The 20,129-nt window shown below is 43.7% G+C and overlaps 1 protein-coding gene across 1 annotated transcript in view; it reads left to right on the forward strand.

Moving 5' to 3' along the window:
* Positions 1-20,129, forward strand: part of RIPOR2 (RHO family interacting cell polarization regulator 2) — a 69,560-nt gene that overhangs the window by 40,807 nt on the left and 8,624 nt on the right. The window contains 10 exon segments of the mRNA XM_061994481.1: positions 650-713; positions 4,853-4,896; positions 6,834-6,959; positions 8,166-8,314; positions 9,473-9,602; positions 11,604-12,293; positions 14,852-15,036; positions 16,896-17,064; positions 18,888-19,023; positions 19,953-20,114. Coding sequence (XP_061850465.1) covers positions 650-713; positions 4,853-4,896; positions 6,834-6,959; positions 8,166-8,314; positions 9,473-9,602; positions 11,604-12,293; positions 14,852-15,036; positions 16,896-17,064; positions 18,888-19,023; positions 19,953-20,114 — 1,855 coding nt within the window.

Below are 20,129 nucleotides of genomic sequence, written 5' to 3' on the forward strand. Positions count from 1 at the left end.
TAATATCTATACTCTATGAGAGCAGGGTTATATCCAGGAACTGCTGCACAAAAATAAACCACAAGTCTGCCCCAAACTAACATGAATGCTTGTCTTCCCCATCCTGCAGTTGTGTAGAGACATCTGCTGCATGCTATCTTGTTTTACTTGCTGGGATCAACATCTGTTTTGTTAAATAGGCAGTAGGTGAACAAGGATCCAAGCTGTGATAACCTTCCTAAATCTGAAGGAGGAACAGGAGAGGATCTGGTACTCATCTCCCACAGTCTTTTTTCTTAATGTAGCACGGTCTTCTTGAGAGATTAAATCATGCTGAGAGCCACTTTGACATGCAGTTGCTGCTGGCATATGTCCCAGCTGGAGAGGACCAGGACAGTGTCCGGGTCCACGACTGCTTTCTGCCAGCAGGAGGATTAGAGTGCAACAGAAGAGCACGGGGTTACATTCAACTTCAGCATGAACAGGCATAGCTCAGCTGCCATTTTTAGGGTCAGACCTAGCTAAGCAGCAAGGATGGCACTGACAGATTGATTTTATTGCAAAATATTTTTTGTCTGTGTAACAGAATCTTTCCCTCCAAATAGACTTTAAAATAAAAAAAGGCAGAAAAAGGGTTTGTCTGACCTCACTGTTCTCTATTCCAACACAGAACATGTGTACCATAGAAGCAGAACTGGAAAACCTATTGGGGGAGTTTTGCATCAAGATGAAAGGTAACAGTCTTTTCACCTCTCCCTTCTTTCCCCCTGAACAGTAGTGATCTCTGTGAACATTAGTGGGCACATCAAGACACGCTAGTGTGACATGTATTTATGTTAGGTGTGTGTTTCCCCCTCCACACCCATGGCAATATAAAGCTTACAGAGATATTTTTCTGAGATGCTGCTTCTTGTTTTCAAGGCTAATTATCTCCTCTCAACAGCCAAAGCAATTCAATTTTGAAGGCTGCTGTACCTTTTGCCTTTATTTCCATAATCCTTTAAGAAGATGACTGGGATATTGTGCAAATGCCTGCAGAGATGAAGTTCTAAATACCTTCTCAACTGTTTCTAAGTCCCTTACTTTTACTGATTCTGACTCCTACTATTTTTGAACAAATGTAAAAAAGCAAAAACCTGGGAGTAGTTTACCATTTAAACACCTAGGTGACTCAGCAGTGGCATTCACCTTTAGTTTTATTCCGTGTCTTTATGACAGGGATCTTTATGGGTTTGAATACAATAGAATCGGTTTTACTTGAGTTTACCTGAAGCCTCAGTGAATCACTAGGTATTGTTGATGCTGTTATCACTTTAAATGTCTTGAAGATATTGTGAGGGGATATCTTTTTGGGATCTTCTAGCATGAAAGTAGTTCTATAAAACAAAATCAACATCTAAACATTTGTGCACTCTTAGTTCTTCACTTGAAGTCTCACCCATTTAAAAAAACTAAACACGGTATTGCTGGTGTAATTTTTAGAGCTGACAAATCTTATACAGGGTTTTGCTTTTGCTTGCCCTGTCACAGCTGTGAGCTAGTTGTGTCCAGGATTTGTGGTGCATGGGGCATGATCTAGCTCAGATCAAGTTAAAATAGTTACTACAGACTTCCATACCAGAGAAAACAAGTGCAGCAGCTGCCATAGTTCTCCTAGCTCCGTCCCACAGCACCAAACCTCAGGTTTAAAGCCCCTAATCTTAGGTACTGGAAAGGCAGTCAAAGATGCATAGATGTAAAGATACAAGATGGACACAGAGAGCCTGAGACAGATATTTCTATACAAAAACCCCCAGCAGAACTGCAGCGTGGGCATGCTGAAGGAAATGTGAGGTCACGCAGTGTAGAAAGATAATTGCATCAGGCTACGTCCATCAGAATGTTTCCTTACTTCTTGTAAAAGCAGTGCAACATACAGTTCCTGACTGCAAGATACGTTGCAGAAGGTGTTATGATGCCACAAATGGTTGGGCTGAAAAGCTCTGCCCCCTTCTCTTTTGAATGTCCAAATACTCCAGCAAATCTCAAGGGCTCTAGAGAAGGCAGGTGCTGCACTCACGTGCAGGGCACAAACTGCAAACAACAGCTACTTCTGAACATAGTTGTCATAACATAAGGCAGCCCAAAATAGAAAATAGTCAAGAGGAATGCTATATCATTAAGCATTCTCTTACTAGAACATATAAGATTTCTATCTAGCTAGTTTTCCCAGAGAATAGGTATCTGAGAGGACAGTCCAGCTATTGCTAAGGCTCACAACAGCTCTAGCACAAAAGCCTACAGTTCACACAGCAAGCTTCCCCCTTACATTATACTGCAGCATATCCAGCTAACTTTAGGACCTAATTTAAAATCAAAGCATTCCTCTCCCCAAAGCTTGTTTGTTCCTAGCCATGCCAGTGAAAGTTATTTTTATTTTGTGCCCTCTGTCACTTACACTGAAAGCAAGCCAACCTACACAGTGCTGTCAGGAAGCAGGGGACCCACACTGTGGTTTTATGACTGATATTAAAGCAAAAAAGAAAAAAGCCTAATCATTTTTCTAAGTAGGGATAATAGACTTCCCAGCAGGCTTAAATTACTGCTCAGGATTAATTGGCTGTTGAAACCAAACAGAGGAACTCAGTGTAGAAAAGTAGAAGTTCGTGTCGTGCTATGGCATATAGGGAAGTGTGCCTATAGCTGTTGGAAAGACAGCAGGGGCTGATGTGCCCAGCCCTTTGACACAGGGAGAGCAATAGGCTGGCCTGATGTACCAGGGGCTCCACAGCATGGAGACCAGCAGCAGCAGCCTTGGTCCACGTGTCTGGGCACCCTGCACACGAGCAGAGCTGCCTGAACTTCAGGTCGCCCTGCTGACTTACCATAGCCATGTAATGACTCTGTCCCCTAAACACTTATGCTGACACCCCAGGAGCAGTCTCATGTCCCATCTATATTACAAGCCCAGTGCCTTAATAAAGCTGACCTTTGAAATGGAATGATAGAGCTACTGGCTCCTGCTGTGCCTCTAGTCCTCAGAGGCTCTGAGGTACCAAAAAATTGTTTCCTATGAAAGTGCTTATTCCCCTGTAATCAAATCAGTGCTTGGCCCCTCTTCATCAGGCTGAAGAGACTTGACCAGCCTGGGTTGAGCCAGTGTGTGCTCATAGACCTGGACTCCAGACAACATCCATATAGAGTTTTAAGCTGTATTTCCCCACCTTCCTGCCCCATCCTGTGAGCAAAGTATCTGAGGAAAATAAAAAGTCCTTTCTTTTAGTGATGTCCCAGCAGAGATCAAATTCACTTATAGAAGCATGCCTGGGGAGAGAGAAGCAGCAGTGAAGTGCTAGTAAGCTTACATTATTTATAAATAGTACATAAATTAGAAAAGAGTTGGCAATATGAGCCCTGTGCAAGGGACACTGTTCTGCTAAACAGTAAGATAAGTGAAGAAGGCTCTTTTCTGGTCAAAGAAATGTAAGAGAAGGATCAGCAGATCACAGAGAGAGGCCACGAATGCACACAGGGATCTAGTTGCTCCTACAATCCACCTAGCAGGACTAATTCAGCCTGCTAAAAAAAAGTCAGCACTAGGGCTCATGATACTTGCTTTGATCTTAATGCACTTATGTATGTTCAATCATGGCATTTTAGAATGAATGAAGCCCAAAGACCCCAGTAAGTTTGTTTTCATTCCTTTATCTGCTGCAGGCTTTGTATGTGTCCTCAAGATGGTTTCTTTGGGCATTGCAACACTAGAAGCCTAGTTCTACCCTTACCCAGGCAAAGCTAGGTAAAGAATTACATTAAATCAAGTGCAAGAGCTACTTATTGAGGACATCCATGAGAAAGGAGAAGATTCCTCTGTGGAGAGAGATGGTTAGGTTGATGAAAGACGGTTGAATCCTGTAGAAGAGCAGGTTGCAAGGCTGGGAAGGGAATGATTAGTTCCCTGGTCTTTCAGCATCGTCCCTCGGGGAACTTTCATTCCATATGCACAGTGCCAATATAGAAATAGCATCATCATGCTATACATTTAAAAAAAACCCAACCAAACAAGCAAGCATACACAAAAGCTTTGCTGCACTACTTCTCCCCTTCTAGGGAAAGGTGGGATAAATCTCATATTACATATGTCAGTCATGTTTTGTGATGTACTTACTATTGAAAGATCACAGAATCACAGAATCTTAAAGGTTGAAAGGGACCTTGAAAGATCATCTAGTTCAATCCCCATGGCAGAGCAGGACCACCTAGAGTAAGGTCACACAGGAACTCATCCAAGTGGATTTTGAACATCTCCAGAGCTAGGATCAGAATGGTAACGTTATGGAAACGCCAAGCAGAAGGAGCCCCTCTCACTTATCTCTATTAATATGTACTGAAAAGAAGTCTATGTTAAAATGTATAGCTTGGTCTGATTAGTGTAAAGCTGCAAGCACTACATGGTAATCAGCAGCTCACCTCCACCTCATGACAGTAAGAGTGTTAAGTTGAGCTTCTGAAGCCATGTGACATCACGAAGCTGTTCCTTCTTTTTCTATAATTGTTATATTAAAGGAAACTTCAAACTCTTGTAGGAAAAAAGCTGGAAAGTGCAAATCTGTTATATGCAAGAAAGCACAACCCCAATGAACTTTAGTAAAAAAACTCAAAGAAACCACCAAAAAAAAAAGAGAAATGAAATGAAGACTGGGGAAGGGGTTTGGTTTGGCAGCAGTAAGAGAAGAATTAAAACCAGCTCGCAGCGTGTGCCAGCCGAAGGGCTGTGTGGGTGGTGGGGGCTGCTGCCCACTCCTCCCAGCACCTCACTGCACCCCGCTGCTGGACACGGGTGCACTTGGCAGCCCCAGCCCTCCCACTGCCCCTCTGTGTCTTTCCTTCCCAGGTCTGGCTGGCTTCGCTCGGCTCTGCCCAGGAGATCAGTATGAGGTAGGTCTGCATCACCTTACAGTTTATTTAACAGCAAAAGGATCAAAAGGAGGAAGGCAGATTTCTGCTGCTTTTTACCTCCCAATGAATAAAGCCTTTTCATATCAGCACCCCAAGAGACAGCTATTATTTTCCTGTATATGCTCTGAAAAATAGTGCAGTTCTCTTTATGTCTGCCTCATGCAGGACATCTGTCAGGGCACTGGATGATGGCTATTTGAAGAACTACAAGTCTGAGTTTTGCAAAAAAAACCCCAACAAACAAACCCACAAGCAAAACATCTGTATCTCCCAGAATGAGGGCACACTTCTCACTGTCTTATTCATGACAAACATTACTAATTCCCCTGGAAAAAAGCATAAAGGCTCCATCCCATACATGCAAAACTGAAGAAATTGAGCAAGTCCTTGCAAGCATCCTTTACTGAATGTTTAGGCTTTACTTCAACATGGCCTAGAGTAGCAGAAAGACAGAATAACCTCGTCTTGAGATACAGGTGTTACCTGCTGTGAGGCTGCGTCAGGATCTCTGGTCACTGCAGCATCCCAAGAGCAGGTTAATTAGAGATGGATTAAAATAAAAGCCTCCAGCTCTATCCAGAACAGAGCTATCCCTCTCAAGAAATTCACAGCAGCTTGACAACAGATCTCTCCAACCTATACTTCCCAGCTGTCTTTATCATCAATTCATTTGCTCCCACCCTCATTCCCAGTGTCAAATCTCTCCTGCAGCTCTCATGCCTGCAAGCAGCATGTGCTTGCTCTGAGGGGCTGGTGATTTGATGCTGGTCTCCCCCAGTCAGCTCCACAGCCCAAAATTGATTTGCTGCTCTCATCACTTCAACTTGTGTTACTGCACAGTGGGTCTCATTCATTTCCATCATCAGACAGCCAGAATCTCACAACTGATGGGGGGATGGCCAAAAGCTCACTTAACCTTCCCAACTGCCTGTGGAAGGCAGTGGATCCCATAAGCTATCAGGAAAGGCCATGAGGACTTTCATTCTGCCCTCTCAAATCTCTTTCCCCACCCATCGATTTCCCTATTCTATTTATAGAACAGTTATTCTATTTATAGAATAAATAGCTAAAACTTCTGCAGCTTCTCTGTTGTGGGTCAAAAAAAAGGGGTAATTAGGAGCAGTGAGAGGCAGAGATCCTACAGGATAGACCTTTTCCTCTGGCTCAATGGGAAGCAGAAGGACAATACCTACACTACTATCTCTTCCAGCCTACTTCAGACCCTTTCCCTAGTTCTGTTTCTGACATTTGTGCATCATAGAATGGTAGGGATTGGAAAGGATCTTTAGAGATCATCTAGTCCAGCCCCCTGCAGAAGCAGGTTCACCTAGATCAGGTCTCATAGAAACATGTCCGGGTGGGTCTTGAAGACCTCCAAAGAAGGAGACTCCACAACCCCTCTGGGCAGCCTGTGCCAGGGCTCCCTCACCCTCACAGTGAAATAGTTTTTTCTTATATTTAAGTGGAACTTTTTGTGTTCCAGCTTCATCCCATTACTCCTTGTCCTGTTGCTAGATACTATAGAAAAAAGGGATGTCCCAACCTCCTGACACCCACATTTGTAAATGTTAATAAGATCACCCCTCAGTCTCCTCTTCTCCAGACTAAACAGCCCCAGTTCCTGCAGCCTTTCCTCATATGGAAGATGTTCCAGTCCCCTGATCATCTTGGTAGCCCTGTGCTGGACTCTCTCCAGAAGTTCTCTGTCCCTCTTGAGCTGAGGAGCCCAGAACTGGACACAGGACTACAGATGAGGCCTCACCAGGGCAGAATAGAGGGGGAGCAGAACCTCCCTTGACCTGCTGCCCACACTTTTCTTGATGCATCCCAGATGCCATTGGCCTTCTTGGCCATGAGGGCACATTGCTGGCATCGTGAAAATGATGAGAGAAAAAAAGAGGATTTTTCTTTTTCAGATTTTCATGCGTTACGGTCGCCAGCGGTGGAAACTCAAAGGCAAAATAGAAGTGAATGGCAAGCAAAGCTGGGACGGAGAAGAAATGGTTTTTCTCCCTCTCATTGTTGGATTGATCTCCATTAAGGTATGCATATTGACTCTTTTGCCTGCAAGCAAGGTCATGAAACTCTTTGGAAATGAGCCATTTGTAGTACTTCCAACACACTTACTAGAATGAAGTACTATAACATTCTCCAGTCTACATGCTACAACACTGGAATCAGTCTGAAAGTCATGTAGGAGAGGTTGTCCTAACTTTCCCCAGACTGGTGGCATAGCCACACTAACATGATCCTTGCCTCACATCTATGTTGCCTCCAGCAACATAGATTATTTGCACCAAATCAAGAGAATACTTAAAAGCCCATTTGCTAACAGCATTCAGGATAACAACAGCAATGAAAAACCCCAAACCAAAAAGTCCTGCTACTGATGAGTTTGTTGATGCTACTCAGGTGAAAGAGCAGCATCTTCTATCTGGAGAAATACAGGGGACTGTCACTTGAAGACACAGGGGGCCAGCTGGACATAGGCTGGAACAGCCCTGAAGTCCGGTCTCATTACCCTGCACAGAACAGCAATACTACAGCATAAGATGGCACCACTCTGAGGGTTCTGCTCACAGTGAGATGGGGATGTGTAGAAAAACCACTCTGACTTCATGGCCACTTTCTAGAGCACAGGAGTTCCCAAAATTTCCTAATGAAGACCATCTGACTCCATGCCCTGTCCCCCAGGGAAAAAAACACCTCTGTCAACTCCTAGCAGTTGGCAGTACTTTTATCCTAAACTGGAGTCTTTCCTCCACTGCGCCATCACCTTTCATTGCCCCAGAGTTACAGGAGACAAATACATAGAATAGGACTCCTTTGGGAATTGCTAAGTAGGCCAGCTACATCAGGAGACTCTGTGACATTAAAATTGAGAGAATATTAGACATGAAAACATCCCATATACTCTCCCTCTTTTTACTGTTCCCTTGGGCTCCACTTATGGTCGCTGCAAAAGACCAAATACAAGGTTGGAGACCCTTGGTCTGAACCAGTAATGTTGCTCTTTTCTGACACCTATAAAAACATAAAGAAAACACAGAAGCATGATCATATGCAACTATCAATTTATTTTTAAAAAAATAGGAATTTTCCCCTTATTTATGAAGAAATACAAACATAGAAATATTTTAGAAGCCTTTTAGCAAGAGGTACAGTCCAGATAACCGATACCATTGCCTTGTAATTAAGGACTGCAATGCCCTATATAGTCCTGGATATCCTGTTCTTGTCTCTTCCAGGTCACAGAAGTTAAAGGACTTGCTACTCATATCCTTGTGGGAAGTGTTACCTGTGAAACAAAAGACCTGTTTGCAGCTCGGCCTCAGGTGGTTGCAGTGGACATTAACGACCTTGGCACAATAAAGCTGAACCTTGAAATCACCTGGTAGTAAGTAGAGCTGGTTGGTTGGTTGTTCAGTCACCAGGTCAGGCAATTGTAAAAATGCAGTCCTTCTAGAGAAAAGGTCCCTCCATGTGCTCACTTCTCGCCATTTTGCACTCCGCTGAAGCAGACAGGGAAGGAATTGTGGCCCTGGTTTTAGAGATGATAAACAGTTTATGGTCAGCCACAAGTTTCCAGTGGTAAAAGGGGTTGTGCCTGCCTTCTCAGCTGTGTCTAGTTTCAGCTGTTATGATAGGCATGGTGAGTTGTGACATTCCAAGGTCTATGAAACAGATAGTGATGAGACATCATAGAATTGCCTATAGTGTATACTTCTTCCCCAAGCTCAAGAAAGGTATATAACTGGGTCTTCATGTATTCATTAAAATTTTTGATGTTAATATAAAATTCAATAGGGCTGCTCTGGATTTAAGCTAGTATAGTCAAGTTCAGCAGTCAGCCCATCTTTAAAAGCTGGCTTTTGAGGGCTTCATAGGATGGTGGGAAACCTAGCATTGTCGATTGTAGATGTGGTGCTTGGGGACACGGTTTAGTGGTGGACGTGGCAGTGTTGGGTTCACAGTTGGTCTCAATGACCTTAGTGTTTCTTCAAATCTGAATTCTATGATTCTATCTGCACTGGTCAGCGAGAGTAAGCTGATAGTGTTAGGATTCAAACCTAATTCTCAAAGCACTTGAATAAAATTGATAACTGTCATTTCTAAAGAAGTGTTGTTGCTTTTAGCTTTCATAGTCATGTATGCCGTTTCTTGTAATGCAATAAACATGAATCCAGCACTAACAGCTACTGCTTTCTTTTGTAATGCAGCAGCTCTATTAATAGTAGAGCACCTTTCTCATTAGTATGTGTGACACTTGTCAGCTCAAATCCAAGAATACTTTTCATGTGAGAAGAATAACATCAGACTATGCTACATAAATGATTTCTGAGAGTAGAATGCTTTCATCAGCACCTAAAACCTCACTTCTGAGACTGCTGGCTAATTAACAGCGTTTTCTTTTAAACATTCTGTTAAAAAAAAATCTGCTACCTCTGGGTTTTGATGTGCTAATAAACCACCTTTTCAAAAGTCCTTTCCATAGACCTGAAATTCCTTCTCAATCAGCCTGAGACTATTTTTTTTCCTGTTTGTGTGTCCATAGCCCCTTTGATGTTGAAGACTTGACCCCATCCACAGGAAATGTGAGCAAGGCATCTGCTCTCCAGAGGAGAATGTCCATGTACAGCCAAGGCACTCCCGAAACACCAACCTTCAAGGACCACTCGTTCTTTGTAAGCTCTGTTCAGCTTCATGTTTATGTAATGAGAAGGCCTATTACAGTTCAAACACTGCAAACAACTTAATAGTTTTACATATCTTAAGCATTTTTTCCCTGGTTCCCACAGGTTACCCTTACAAATACTTATAAAGCAAGTGCGTTCCTAGCTGCTAATCCTAAAAGAAAGTGGCTGTGATCCTAGCATCTTTGAAACTGTGTGACCAATTATTGGATACCTGTTCTTCTTGTCTGACTTGAATAATCTCTATAAAACATGTCTTCATTTTCCAACAGTAGTTAGCCGTTATAGCACTAGTATTTTTAATGGATCCCATTATAAAATTTGCCCCTATACCAAAAATATTCTCAGAGTGCTCCTACATTTTGCATGAATCCAATTCTGAATGCTTAGTCAGGACTGTGTATAAACTGAATAGGCCATCTGTACAGATATGAATTTTACAAATGCTGCATCCCATGCCTGTAATTTAGTACTCTGCTACAAAGCATTCACTCACCCTTCCTCACACACTCTTTTGCTTTAACTGTTGAAGAAATGGCTGCATCCCCTGCAAGACAGGCCAAAGTTGACAATCTTAGATGTTCTGCAAGACACTTTCTTTGACAAGCTTCGTCGCAGTCGCTCTTTTAGTGACCTGCCATCGCTCAGGCTAAGCCCAAAAGCAGGGCTAGAGCTATATGTGAGTCCTGTTTTTTGTTTGGTGAAGGATTTTTTCAGTCCCTCTGTGGCATCTCCGTTCCCACGCATGCCTCGTGTTGCTCTCTGCTGCAACTCACTCATTTTGCTGACTGATTAGAGGGGCAAGCATAACTGTGAGCCCATGCTGCTCACATTAAATCAAAATTGCTCTTGGTTTCTACAGGGATAATGATCAGAAGGCAGCTATCTGTGGGCAGAGAGCAAGGCAGGAATACGAGCCCACACAGTACTCTTAAAATTTGCCTGCTACACTGCTTGATGTTATACATTTGCCTAGTAACATGACTTTCAGATGCTAAAAGCATGTCAAGGGAAGGAAGAAATTAACCTTTAAGTATAATTATGTTTAGGAAAAAAAGCTGCTGTTGGTGCTGGGAGAAAAAGATAAAGTTTTGGACCCTTAAACCTTATGTGTGCCTTACCAACATTTAAATGTCTACAGTTCTTTCTAGTAAACTGTCAGCAAAATAGTAGTTGCTTTTCATCTGTGCATTTTCTGTTAGTTGTTCACATAACAAAGCAAGATCTGTATGTCATGTAGGCAGATTGTGAGTCCCATAGTGATTTCTGCCCATAGGTCAGTCAGAGAGATGAACCTATGTGCATGCTATGGTCTATACTCTGGATTTGCTTCCTCAATGATGAATGTCCCAGTCAATATACCACCCCAGAATTCTACTGTTTCAGCAGGAGCAGGACTCCTATGTAATTCATGTTCCACAGTTATTAGAGATGTCCATGCCCCACGCAGAACATACTTTCACCAGGAAAGGAATAGCATAGTGATACCGCAATTAAAATTCCATGACACTAGAGACACCTTTGGAACAAACTCTATTAAATTTTAGGGACTGATACTTTAGAAGTCAGAAAATAGGTACAACAGAAATCTGTAATGTGTAGGAAAATGCAGACAAGGTGGCTTAAGGACAACCTTTTTAAAAAGACATGGCGCAGGAACTAGAGCAGTGCATGGGAAATGCTGTCTGAGGGGATCTGTTAGCATGAGCAGAATTCAGGTCTCTGTTCTGAGACTCACTTCCTGGAGCTCTTTGCTTACCAGAGAGATGCCGAGCCCAAGTTTTTGCAGCAGTTTTCTTGATTAGATGAGGAGCTGTGCCAGATGAAAGCACAACTTGGATTTGAAATGTTTTTCCAGTCTTTTAAGTCTTGAACATTTCTTCAGTCTTTTTCCTCGCTTTTTTCTTCCCTGAGCACAGACTATTTTTTTTTTTATCATCTTTCCAGTGCTGAGTGAAAAACATTTTCTCTCTTTCTGTGTTATCTTTTCAGTCGAATTTGCCAGATGACGTCTTTGAAAACGGAATGGCGACCACCGAGAAGCGGCCTCTTTCTTTCACTTTTGGAGACCTGCCTTACGAAGACCGTGTGCCCCCTGCCAACTCAGCAGAGTCCTCTTCTACTCACGTCAGCTCCAGCCCTGACATCACTGCGACCCCCGCCCAGCATCAAGCTCTCAACTCCTCCAAGAGCTCAAGCCTGGACTGTAGCAGCAGTGACTCCCGCAGAGACTCTGTCACCGAGCCGAAGGACCTGCCGTCGCAGGGAGAGGGGGCGGTGGTTGAGAATGAGTCCACTCCAAGGGCAGCTCCTGAAGTTTGCCAAAAAGACTCTGATGCTGGGAGTGATCATGTCTTTATTGAGACAAGTGTCCCGGTGTCTCTCCTGCAGGACACGGATGAAGGGTCAGAGCTCAAGCCTGTGGAGCTGGATACCTATGAGGGCAACATCACGAAGCAGCTGGTGAAAAGGCTTACATCAGCAGAGGCACCCCTGACCCTAGAGAGGCTGCCGTGTGAGGGATCAATTAGTGGGGAATCAGAAGGATATAAGTCTTATCTCGATGGAAGTATTGAAGAAGCCTTGCAAGGGCTTCTCTTGGCTCTTGAGCCACATAAAGAGCAGTATAAAGAGTTTCAGGACCTGGACCAAGAAGTGATGCATCTAGATGACATCCTAAAAGTGAGTATGTTTACAGAAAATACTACCCTAAAGAAAATCTGAGTGGGTAGAATCTCCTCCCTTTTCTCGCAAACATCAAAGTAGAGGTTTTGGAGGTCAGTAGAATTCCTCAGGAGCAGTAGATATGTTCCTGCTCGGAACATCCTTTCACAGTATTACATTTTTAAACCTTTTTCATCAATGTGCTTACTGTAGCCTTGTAACCTCAAGCAATGGATCTTCTAATCTGCTCCATACCTGGGGGAAAGAGAAAAAGGTGCAATGGCAGAGGGGTAGTTAAGTTATACCCTTCTCTGGAGAAACCACTTGTGAACCCATTGCTTGTGCCATACTTGAGATCAGATCATAGCGAGCCTTCTGCCTTTGAAATCCATGGGTCACATCCTCAGTGGGTGTACTTTAGCATACTATCCCCTGAACTCTGTGGAGCTGTGCAAAACTATACTAGTTGAGGATCAGGCCTTGTAGCCAGAGAAGCTGAATTTTCTAACTTGCCAAAGGGATTTAGAAGCGCAAGTCTCACAGAAGGTTACCATCCCCACATCACCTAGGCTTCTTCCATGCCTTTTTCTTTTTCCTTCACCTATTTTCAGAATAAGAGACATCTTGTCGTTACACCGGGATGGACAGAAAATGTAGAAAATTGGGAAGAAAATAGTTTTGCATGTGTGTTGTTAATATGTTTACTGCTGATCGATGTGACTTGTATCTCCCCTGTGGATAATAACTTGTGACGCATATGGGAAATAATCATTTCAAATGCTTCATATTCATATGCAAGTTGGTCTGCTAGTCATTTATGCTCCATCATTCAAAAACATGACTGAGGAGGAAGGAGGGAAGCTTTTATCCTTGGCATTATCTTTTTACAAAGAAACTTGGTTAACATGCTTATTTCCATTGGTGTTTGCAGCTGCACAGTAGTTTCCCAAGTGCTGCTTTGACAGCCTGCAGTCTCTGTGGGGTTTTTTAACGATTATTTAACTATTTTAAACTGTTACTTTCTAACCTCATGGCTGCTATGCAGCTTGTACAAAGAGGTCAGCTATCCAAACAGCAGAGGGACAGTGGAGACTTACTTTCCATACCTCTTATCAGGAGTTACAAAGGGACAGACATGGGATGGGGCGGGAAAGAGGATGGATATGCTCAGACAAGATTCCTGCACGGTTGAGTTGAACACTTCTTCCACATCTGCTTATGTCTGTCCTGTTGCCTATTGATAAGCTTGCAGACCAACACTCAGCATTGCCAGCGGCCTTGCTGGGCTCCCTGTGTAAACAGGTGGAGCTGGAATCCAGCTGTGGCTGAGGAAATCTCTCTTGACAGTGTTAGATGGGCAAAGGAGAAGCTCATGTATTGCTGTTTGCCTGAAGAAGCTGCACCACCAGCCCTGAAAGAAAAGGTAGCTAAAACCATGGTTGCTGTAGAGGAGGCAGCATACAGCACCCACCTCTGTCAAAGACGTGTTGAGAAGCATGCTGGATGAACTAATAACTGTACGGTCAGTTTAAGGCGTCAGTCATCGTTAAGTGCTAACATGTGATCATTACAGCATTAGTATTGTGTGCAGATGAATTGGAAACAGAACTTCAGGCCCCCTCAACTCTAGAGGAGCTGGTGTTGAGTCTGAACTCGGAGGCCAATGCATTTATTTCTTCAAGCTGAGACAATGTCCTGGCTTCTTCCTGGGGCTGAAGTATGTGGCTTGTGCAACAGTGACTCCTGGCTGTTTCTAATCAAATAATCATGCACTGCTAAAGGTGTTGAAGTCATTGCACAAACCCAGTGGAGGTGATTCCTCAAGTTACAGCTGATTCAGCAAGATGACGCTGGAAGCAACCGTATGGGCATGTCTGGACAAATCACCACATGGAACCAAGGCCTTTGATACTTCCTTCAGCAACAGCAAGGTTTCCATCACATTCCTTCCCCGCAGAGAGATGGGATGGCTTCCCTCGTCTCTAGCACTGCTAATTTCTTAGTTATGATACTGCCTTTCTGTCTCAGCTAGAAATCCGATACCTGATTGGCTTTTCCTTGAAGTCCTCTCATCCCATAACTAAATGGGACCAAGTTCATTCCTGGCTAAGGTCTGTTGGAGTTACATCTGGAATAAACATGACAGTGATGTTAAATATGTATAAACTGGCTTCTGTAGCTAGAACAGCAATTATGGAACTCACCTTCCTCTTTCAATTTCCAGTGCCATTGATTGCCATCTTGCTTTTTGGAGGATGCTGAAAGGGGTGTCACTTAGATTCAAGATGTACCTCTCGTTTCTATAAAACACATCAAATTTTACCTTTGGGAAAGAGACAGGGTAGGGATGGGTAAGGGAGGAGGAATGGAAGGGGTTTTCCAGTTCTCAGGCTTTGATTGTATATGCTATGAATATGAAGGTTTGAAATGAAACACCCAATAAACTGAAGTTTTAATAATAAAATGAAGAATTTTAAAGTTTTAAGGAAATTTCTCTTGACTTTGTATTCTTTTTTTCTCTTCTTTCGGTAGTAGCTAATATCTGGGGTTTTCATTGGTTTGTTCTGCCTTTGCAGTGCAAGCCAGCAGTAAGCCGAAGCAGGTCCTCCAGTTTAAGTCTAACAGTTGAAAGTGCTTTAGAAAGCTTTGATTTCCTGAACACCTCTGACTTTGATGATGAGGATGGTGGTGGTGTGGAGGTTTGTAATGGTGGAGGAGGTGCAGACTCAGTATTTTCAGATACTGAGATTGAGAAGAATAGGTAAGTTTGTAGTTACCTCCAGCTATGCTTATGCCAAACTGATACCCTACCTCTTTGTTGCTAACAGAGGATCCCGGTGCACACGTTATTCAAGGAAGACTTACTACTCCTTGATGAGTTTGTAGGGTCAGAGGACTCCCTGTGACTGCTGCATACAAAATGTTTAGCTTCCAGGATCATTTCTTTTTTTTTTTCCCTGTTCAAATATATGCAATCTGTCCTCCAAAGGAGAAGGGTAAATTAAATTAAGCTGACATCAATATTTGCAGAGACTCTTCCTTGACATAGGTTTGGACCTGGCTTTCCTTGGATGCAATTACTAATTCCTCTGTGGTTTTTCCCCCCCCTCCCTTTGTCTTTTCTCTCTAGCCGAATGAGTCTTTGCAGTGGATTAAGCTTGTCAGTAACAATAACACAGGGCCAGATTTAAGCAGCATGGTGTAGGTTTCCTTTGGAATGTAAGAGTGATGAGTGGTACTCTGTTCATGGCCCTGCGTGTTACCTGCCCTTCTTTCATCACTTCTGGTCTTTCTGATTAAAAAAAAAACAAAACAAAAAAGAAAGAGCAAAACTCAAAAGCTGTGGTGTTTGTGCCGTGGCCTGCCATTGTCGTGTGACCTTAAGATGCTGTGTTTGAATCATTAGATCCTAAGAGCATGTTCGCATCCCGGGAGCTGTCACGACGCCCAGCAGGCACGTAAGCGGCACTAGAGCTGGAAAAAAAAGGAAAGAACGTGGCTCCCTCACACCCCACACTTTCCAACCAGGGAGCTATACTTCTTGCCGCTTATTCAAAACAATTTTGTGTGCAAACAAGCAACCACTGTGCAGTTCTCATCATCTCACTGCATATCCTCTTTCCAGAATAAGACTCACTGGAAAGAAAAGCTCGGAAAGTTGTATTGTGTGCTAAACTGGCACTCTGAGCTCAGTTCAGACTGAGAATCTGTCTTTAACCAGGCACTCCAGCATAAATTTAACTTAAGCAGCAAAAATTTAAGTGAGTCATGAGCTAACTTAGAAAGCAATTAAAATCTTTTAAGTTAAAGTAGAAGTTAACATTTCCTTTTTTCACCTCTGGCACATCCCCAGACAGTGCAGATTTCCCGCTTCCATTTTTAGACGTGTGTGTGACTCAGTGTAAAGACTGCAAGTGCTGAAACTTATGAACTTACAGCCAAATACACTTGCCATCTGGGGACTGACCTCGGGCTTTGCATTTAAACACTGAGAGGGCCATTTGTGCAGCAAGACAATGTTGGAAATAATGATTTAAAACACAGTGAGACTAGCTTTACACTCTTGCAGAAACAATTGGCAAAGTAAGCTGTATACGTTGTGCCTAAAACAACATATGAAAACATCATGTCTCTTACTCCAGCAGTGGTTTGCCTTGCCTTCTGCAATGAGCATTACATTTGGCAGAAGGAGGAGACAGAAAGCACAGGGCTGTTCTCAGCAGATCGGTGCTTGGGATGGCACAAATTGTAATGGTGCTTAATCCAGAACAAATGGGGAGATGATTCACCAGCAGATGAGCGAAAACTGTCAGCACTAAGTGACAGTAACTGCCGGCTAAGAACACTTTTGCTGTCAGGGCATTGCATTGCTCAAGGCAAACCAGTCAGGGGACAGAGAGCCATCCCCTCGATGAGTGCAGCCCTTTTGTGCCTGACCAGGGCAGCACTCCTTTGTGATATGATGTGTTCATGGCAAGGTTTCTGTCTGCTTTCAGCTCTTCTGCCGTGCTCGTTGCTTATCACCCTGAGTGAGCGTGTGTGTGTGTGTGTGTGTGTGTGTGTCTGCTGCAGCAGTGCCCGGCCCTGCACTGACCTCCCTTATCCCTCCCTCCTCCCCAGTTACAGGACAGAGCACTCGGAAGCCAGAGGCCACCTGAGCGAAGCTCTCACTGAGGACACAGGGGTGGGCACCAGCGTGGCCGGCAGCCCTCTGCCCCTGACCACAGGGAACGACAGCCTCGACATAACCATAGTTAAGCACTTGCAGTATTGCACGCAGCTCATTCAGGTACCAAGCCCAGTTCATTTGGGGCACATAATGAGCACAGCTCCTGGGAGGCAGTGGGAGTGCAGGGCTGGGACAGCTGCTGTGCCAGGGGAGGAATGTAATACCCCTCACTCCAACCAGAAAAGCCTCCATCATTTCCATCCTGGCCTGCCTCAGAGCACACCTGCCATGCAAACCATGGGGCAGTGTGTAGGTGCTGCCTGGCAGGACTGATGGGCAGCACAGCAGATGACAGGCAGCCCCTACTCTAGGTCACAAACATTCATTGGCTTTGCCAAGAGGTCCCCAGTGAGATCAATCACTGGTTAAGGCAGTCCATGTCTTCAGAGGTAAAACAGGAGCCTGTGGCCCCACTGTTTAACTGAGCCTCAGACAATGCTGTAATTCTCAAGAGCAGAAATGAATTTCTGCAGGTGAGCTGGAGAGATTGTCTGCAACACACAGTGAAGGAAGTGCACGACAGCCCCCTTGGGGCATCAAAATTGTGCCCACAGCTAAAGTAGCACAACCTCATAGAGGGTTTATTTTCAGAGCCTAAACACAGCAAATGTGATCTTGGACATCCAGCAAGCTACTCTAGCAAGCAGAGGCATCAAGGTTTTCCTGACAAGTCAAAACACACCACAGCTTCCTCTTTGCAATTATTTGACTCTTCAGTTTTATATATATTTAGCTTTATTTTCCCAAAGGCCTGATGAAGCAATGCAGAGAGATTCTGATTCTGGCAGTCTTGGTGCTGAGCTGAACACTGCTGACTCACAAGTATGAGAAAAAGGGAGGCTTTGGGGTTTAAATACAAGAGCATACAATAAATATGCAGCTGGGGGAGGTGTGCTTGCACTATGTCCACACGCGGAGCAGATTTGATATGAGCAGTATTTACGTGGACTGCTGAAGAAAATGCAGATGTCAGAGGCAGGGAGTATTAGCAAGGAGAATGTACCAAAAAGGATACTTTACCACTCTCTACAGCTACCTGAAAGAAGGTTGTAATGAGGGAGGTGTCAGGCTCTTCTCCCAAGTAACAAGCAATGGGACAAGTGGAAAAGGCCTCAAGTTGCAGCAGGATAGGTTTAGGTTGAATATTAAGAAAAGTATCCTTCACCAAAAGGGTTGTCAAGCACTGAAACAGGCTGTCCAGGGAAGCGGTGCAGTCGCCCTCCCTGGAGATATTCAAAAGATGTGTAGATGTGGCGCTTATGACATAGTTTAGTGGTGGATGTTGGCAGTGCTGAGTTAATGGTTGGACTCAATGATCTTAAAGCTCTTTTCCAACCAAAACAAGTCTATGATTCTACGCAGAAGAACTCAACTAGCTCAGGAAGCAGCTAAGCTAGAGAACTGTAAAGCCACTACTAGTAAAAGCACCTGAGTAGTTGATCAGAGCTGAAATGGAAAAGGAGTGACCTATGGTCTGCCTTCAGGCAGGTATGTTGTAAAAATCCATGGGCTATGTTATGCAAAAGTCAGACTAATATTCTTTTCTGGCTCTTAAAGCCAGAAAGGCTTATGAGGATGGATTCCTTTAGCTTTGCAAAATTGTCTAGATCAGAAATTACTTACGTAAACATCTGCTTTGATATTCAGTTGTTTGGATCTGGATGTAGACGTTAAAGTCATAAGCAACAATGCTAATCAACCAGGACCATCAAATAAAAACACTTGAAATTATAGCGATCCTGTGATTCCAGGCAGTGAATTTGCCATTGCATTTCAGGTGCTGGGTGTTTTCAGGTTTTTGTTTTCTTCTGAGGTGTTTGGTTTGGGTTTTTTTTTTTTTCATTCAATAATTCCTTTTTCTCTCTTTCCATTTGTCTCACCAGCAAATTGTGTTCTCCAGTAAAACACCGTTTGTGGCAAGAGGACTCCTGGATAAACTGTTCAGGCAAATCGTCGTGATGGAAAATATCGCAGACATCAGCACTGAGAACTTGGGAAACATCACCTCCCTTACTGATGGTAAGTGACAAGTCAGGGGGTTTCCTTCTGAAAAGGGTTTGTTTGGGCATGTGTGCTTGCTGAAGTAATCTCTGCGAAGAGCTCACCATCAATGCAAAAGCTGCCACTGTGGTAACGTCAGCTCACAGTTACCAGCATATGTAGCGGTCTCTGGAGTTGGTCAGGCGCCTTATTCCATCTTCAGCACAGGTGTCCAGAAATAAGTAGGTAAGAGGAGAAAGGACCTATTCTTGTCCTGCCTGATGTGCAGAAGATGCACAGAGGTTGTCGCTATGGTGGTATGGGGATGCTGCCACCTGTGAAGAACCAAATTCTTCCTCCACCTTCCTGAGGAAAGACAAGATCTGCCCTGTACTGTCAGTGGTATAATACAAGTCCTCAAACATTTTGTTTTTAGTCTTCTGTATGGAGAATTATTTAGTTATTTTTCATGTTGTTCCATCTACTTTAATACCTTGGAAGAGTTTGACAAACATATAGTTACTCACCCTCATGAGCACTCTGGTGGGATAGGTAAATACATCATGGTGTATTTGCTTTGTTTATCAGAAAACTGAGGCAAAATTAAGGGACTTACCCAATGCCACAGAGCAGTGGCCAGGACAGGGACCAGTCTTGTGTAGATCATTTGCAGTATTCCCTTAGTATTTCATCATATTTAAAAGGATGAGATATCAGTGCCCAGTACTGGATCCACAGCAGATTTTCTCACATTCTGCCATGGGAAATGGAAAAAACACCTCACTTTACAACCTTGGGGTGAACACACGATCACACTCTGTGAAGGTAATGGCACAGGGCAACCCACCGAACAGTATCTGTCAGTGGGCTGGGGTGAGATTTCCTCCACTCTTACCATGTCTTCTCTGCTAGAAGTCAGTGCTTACAGCATGGCTTTGTTTCATTGTTTGTTTTGTCTTCTCCACCAGCAATTCCAGAGTTCCACAAGAAACTGTCACTGCTGGCATTCTGGATGAAGTGTACTGGCCCTTCAGGTGTGTATCACACATCTGCGGACAAGATGATGAAGCAGCTGGATATCAATTTTGCTGCCACTGTGAATGAGGAGTGTCCAGGACTTGCAGAAACAGGTACCAACTGCTGCA

This window comes from Colius striatus, chromosome 4 (assembly GCF_028858725.1).
Source record: "Colius striatus isolate bColStr4 chromosome 4, bColStr4.1.hap1, whole genome shotgun sequence".
In the NCBI taxonomy this organism is placed as follows: Eukaryota; Metazoa; Chordata; class Aves; order Coliiformes; family Coliidae; genus Colius; species Colius striatus.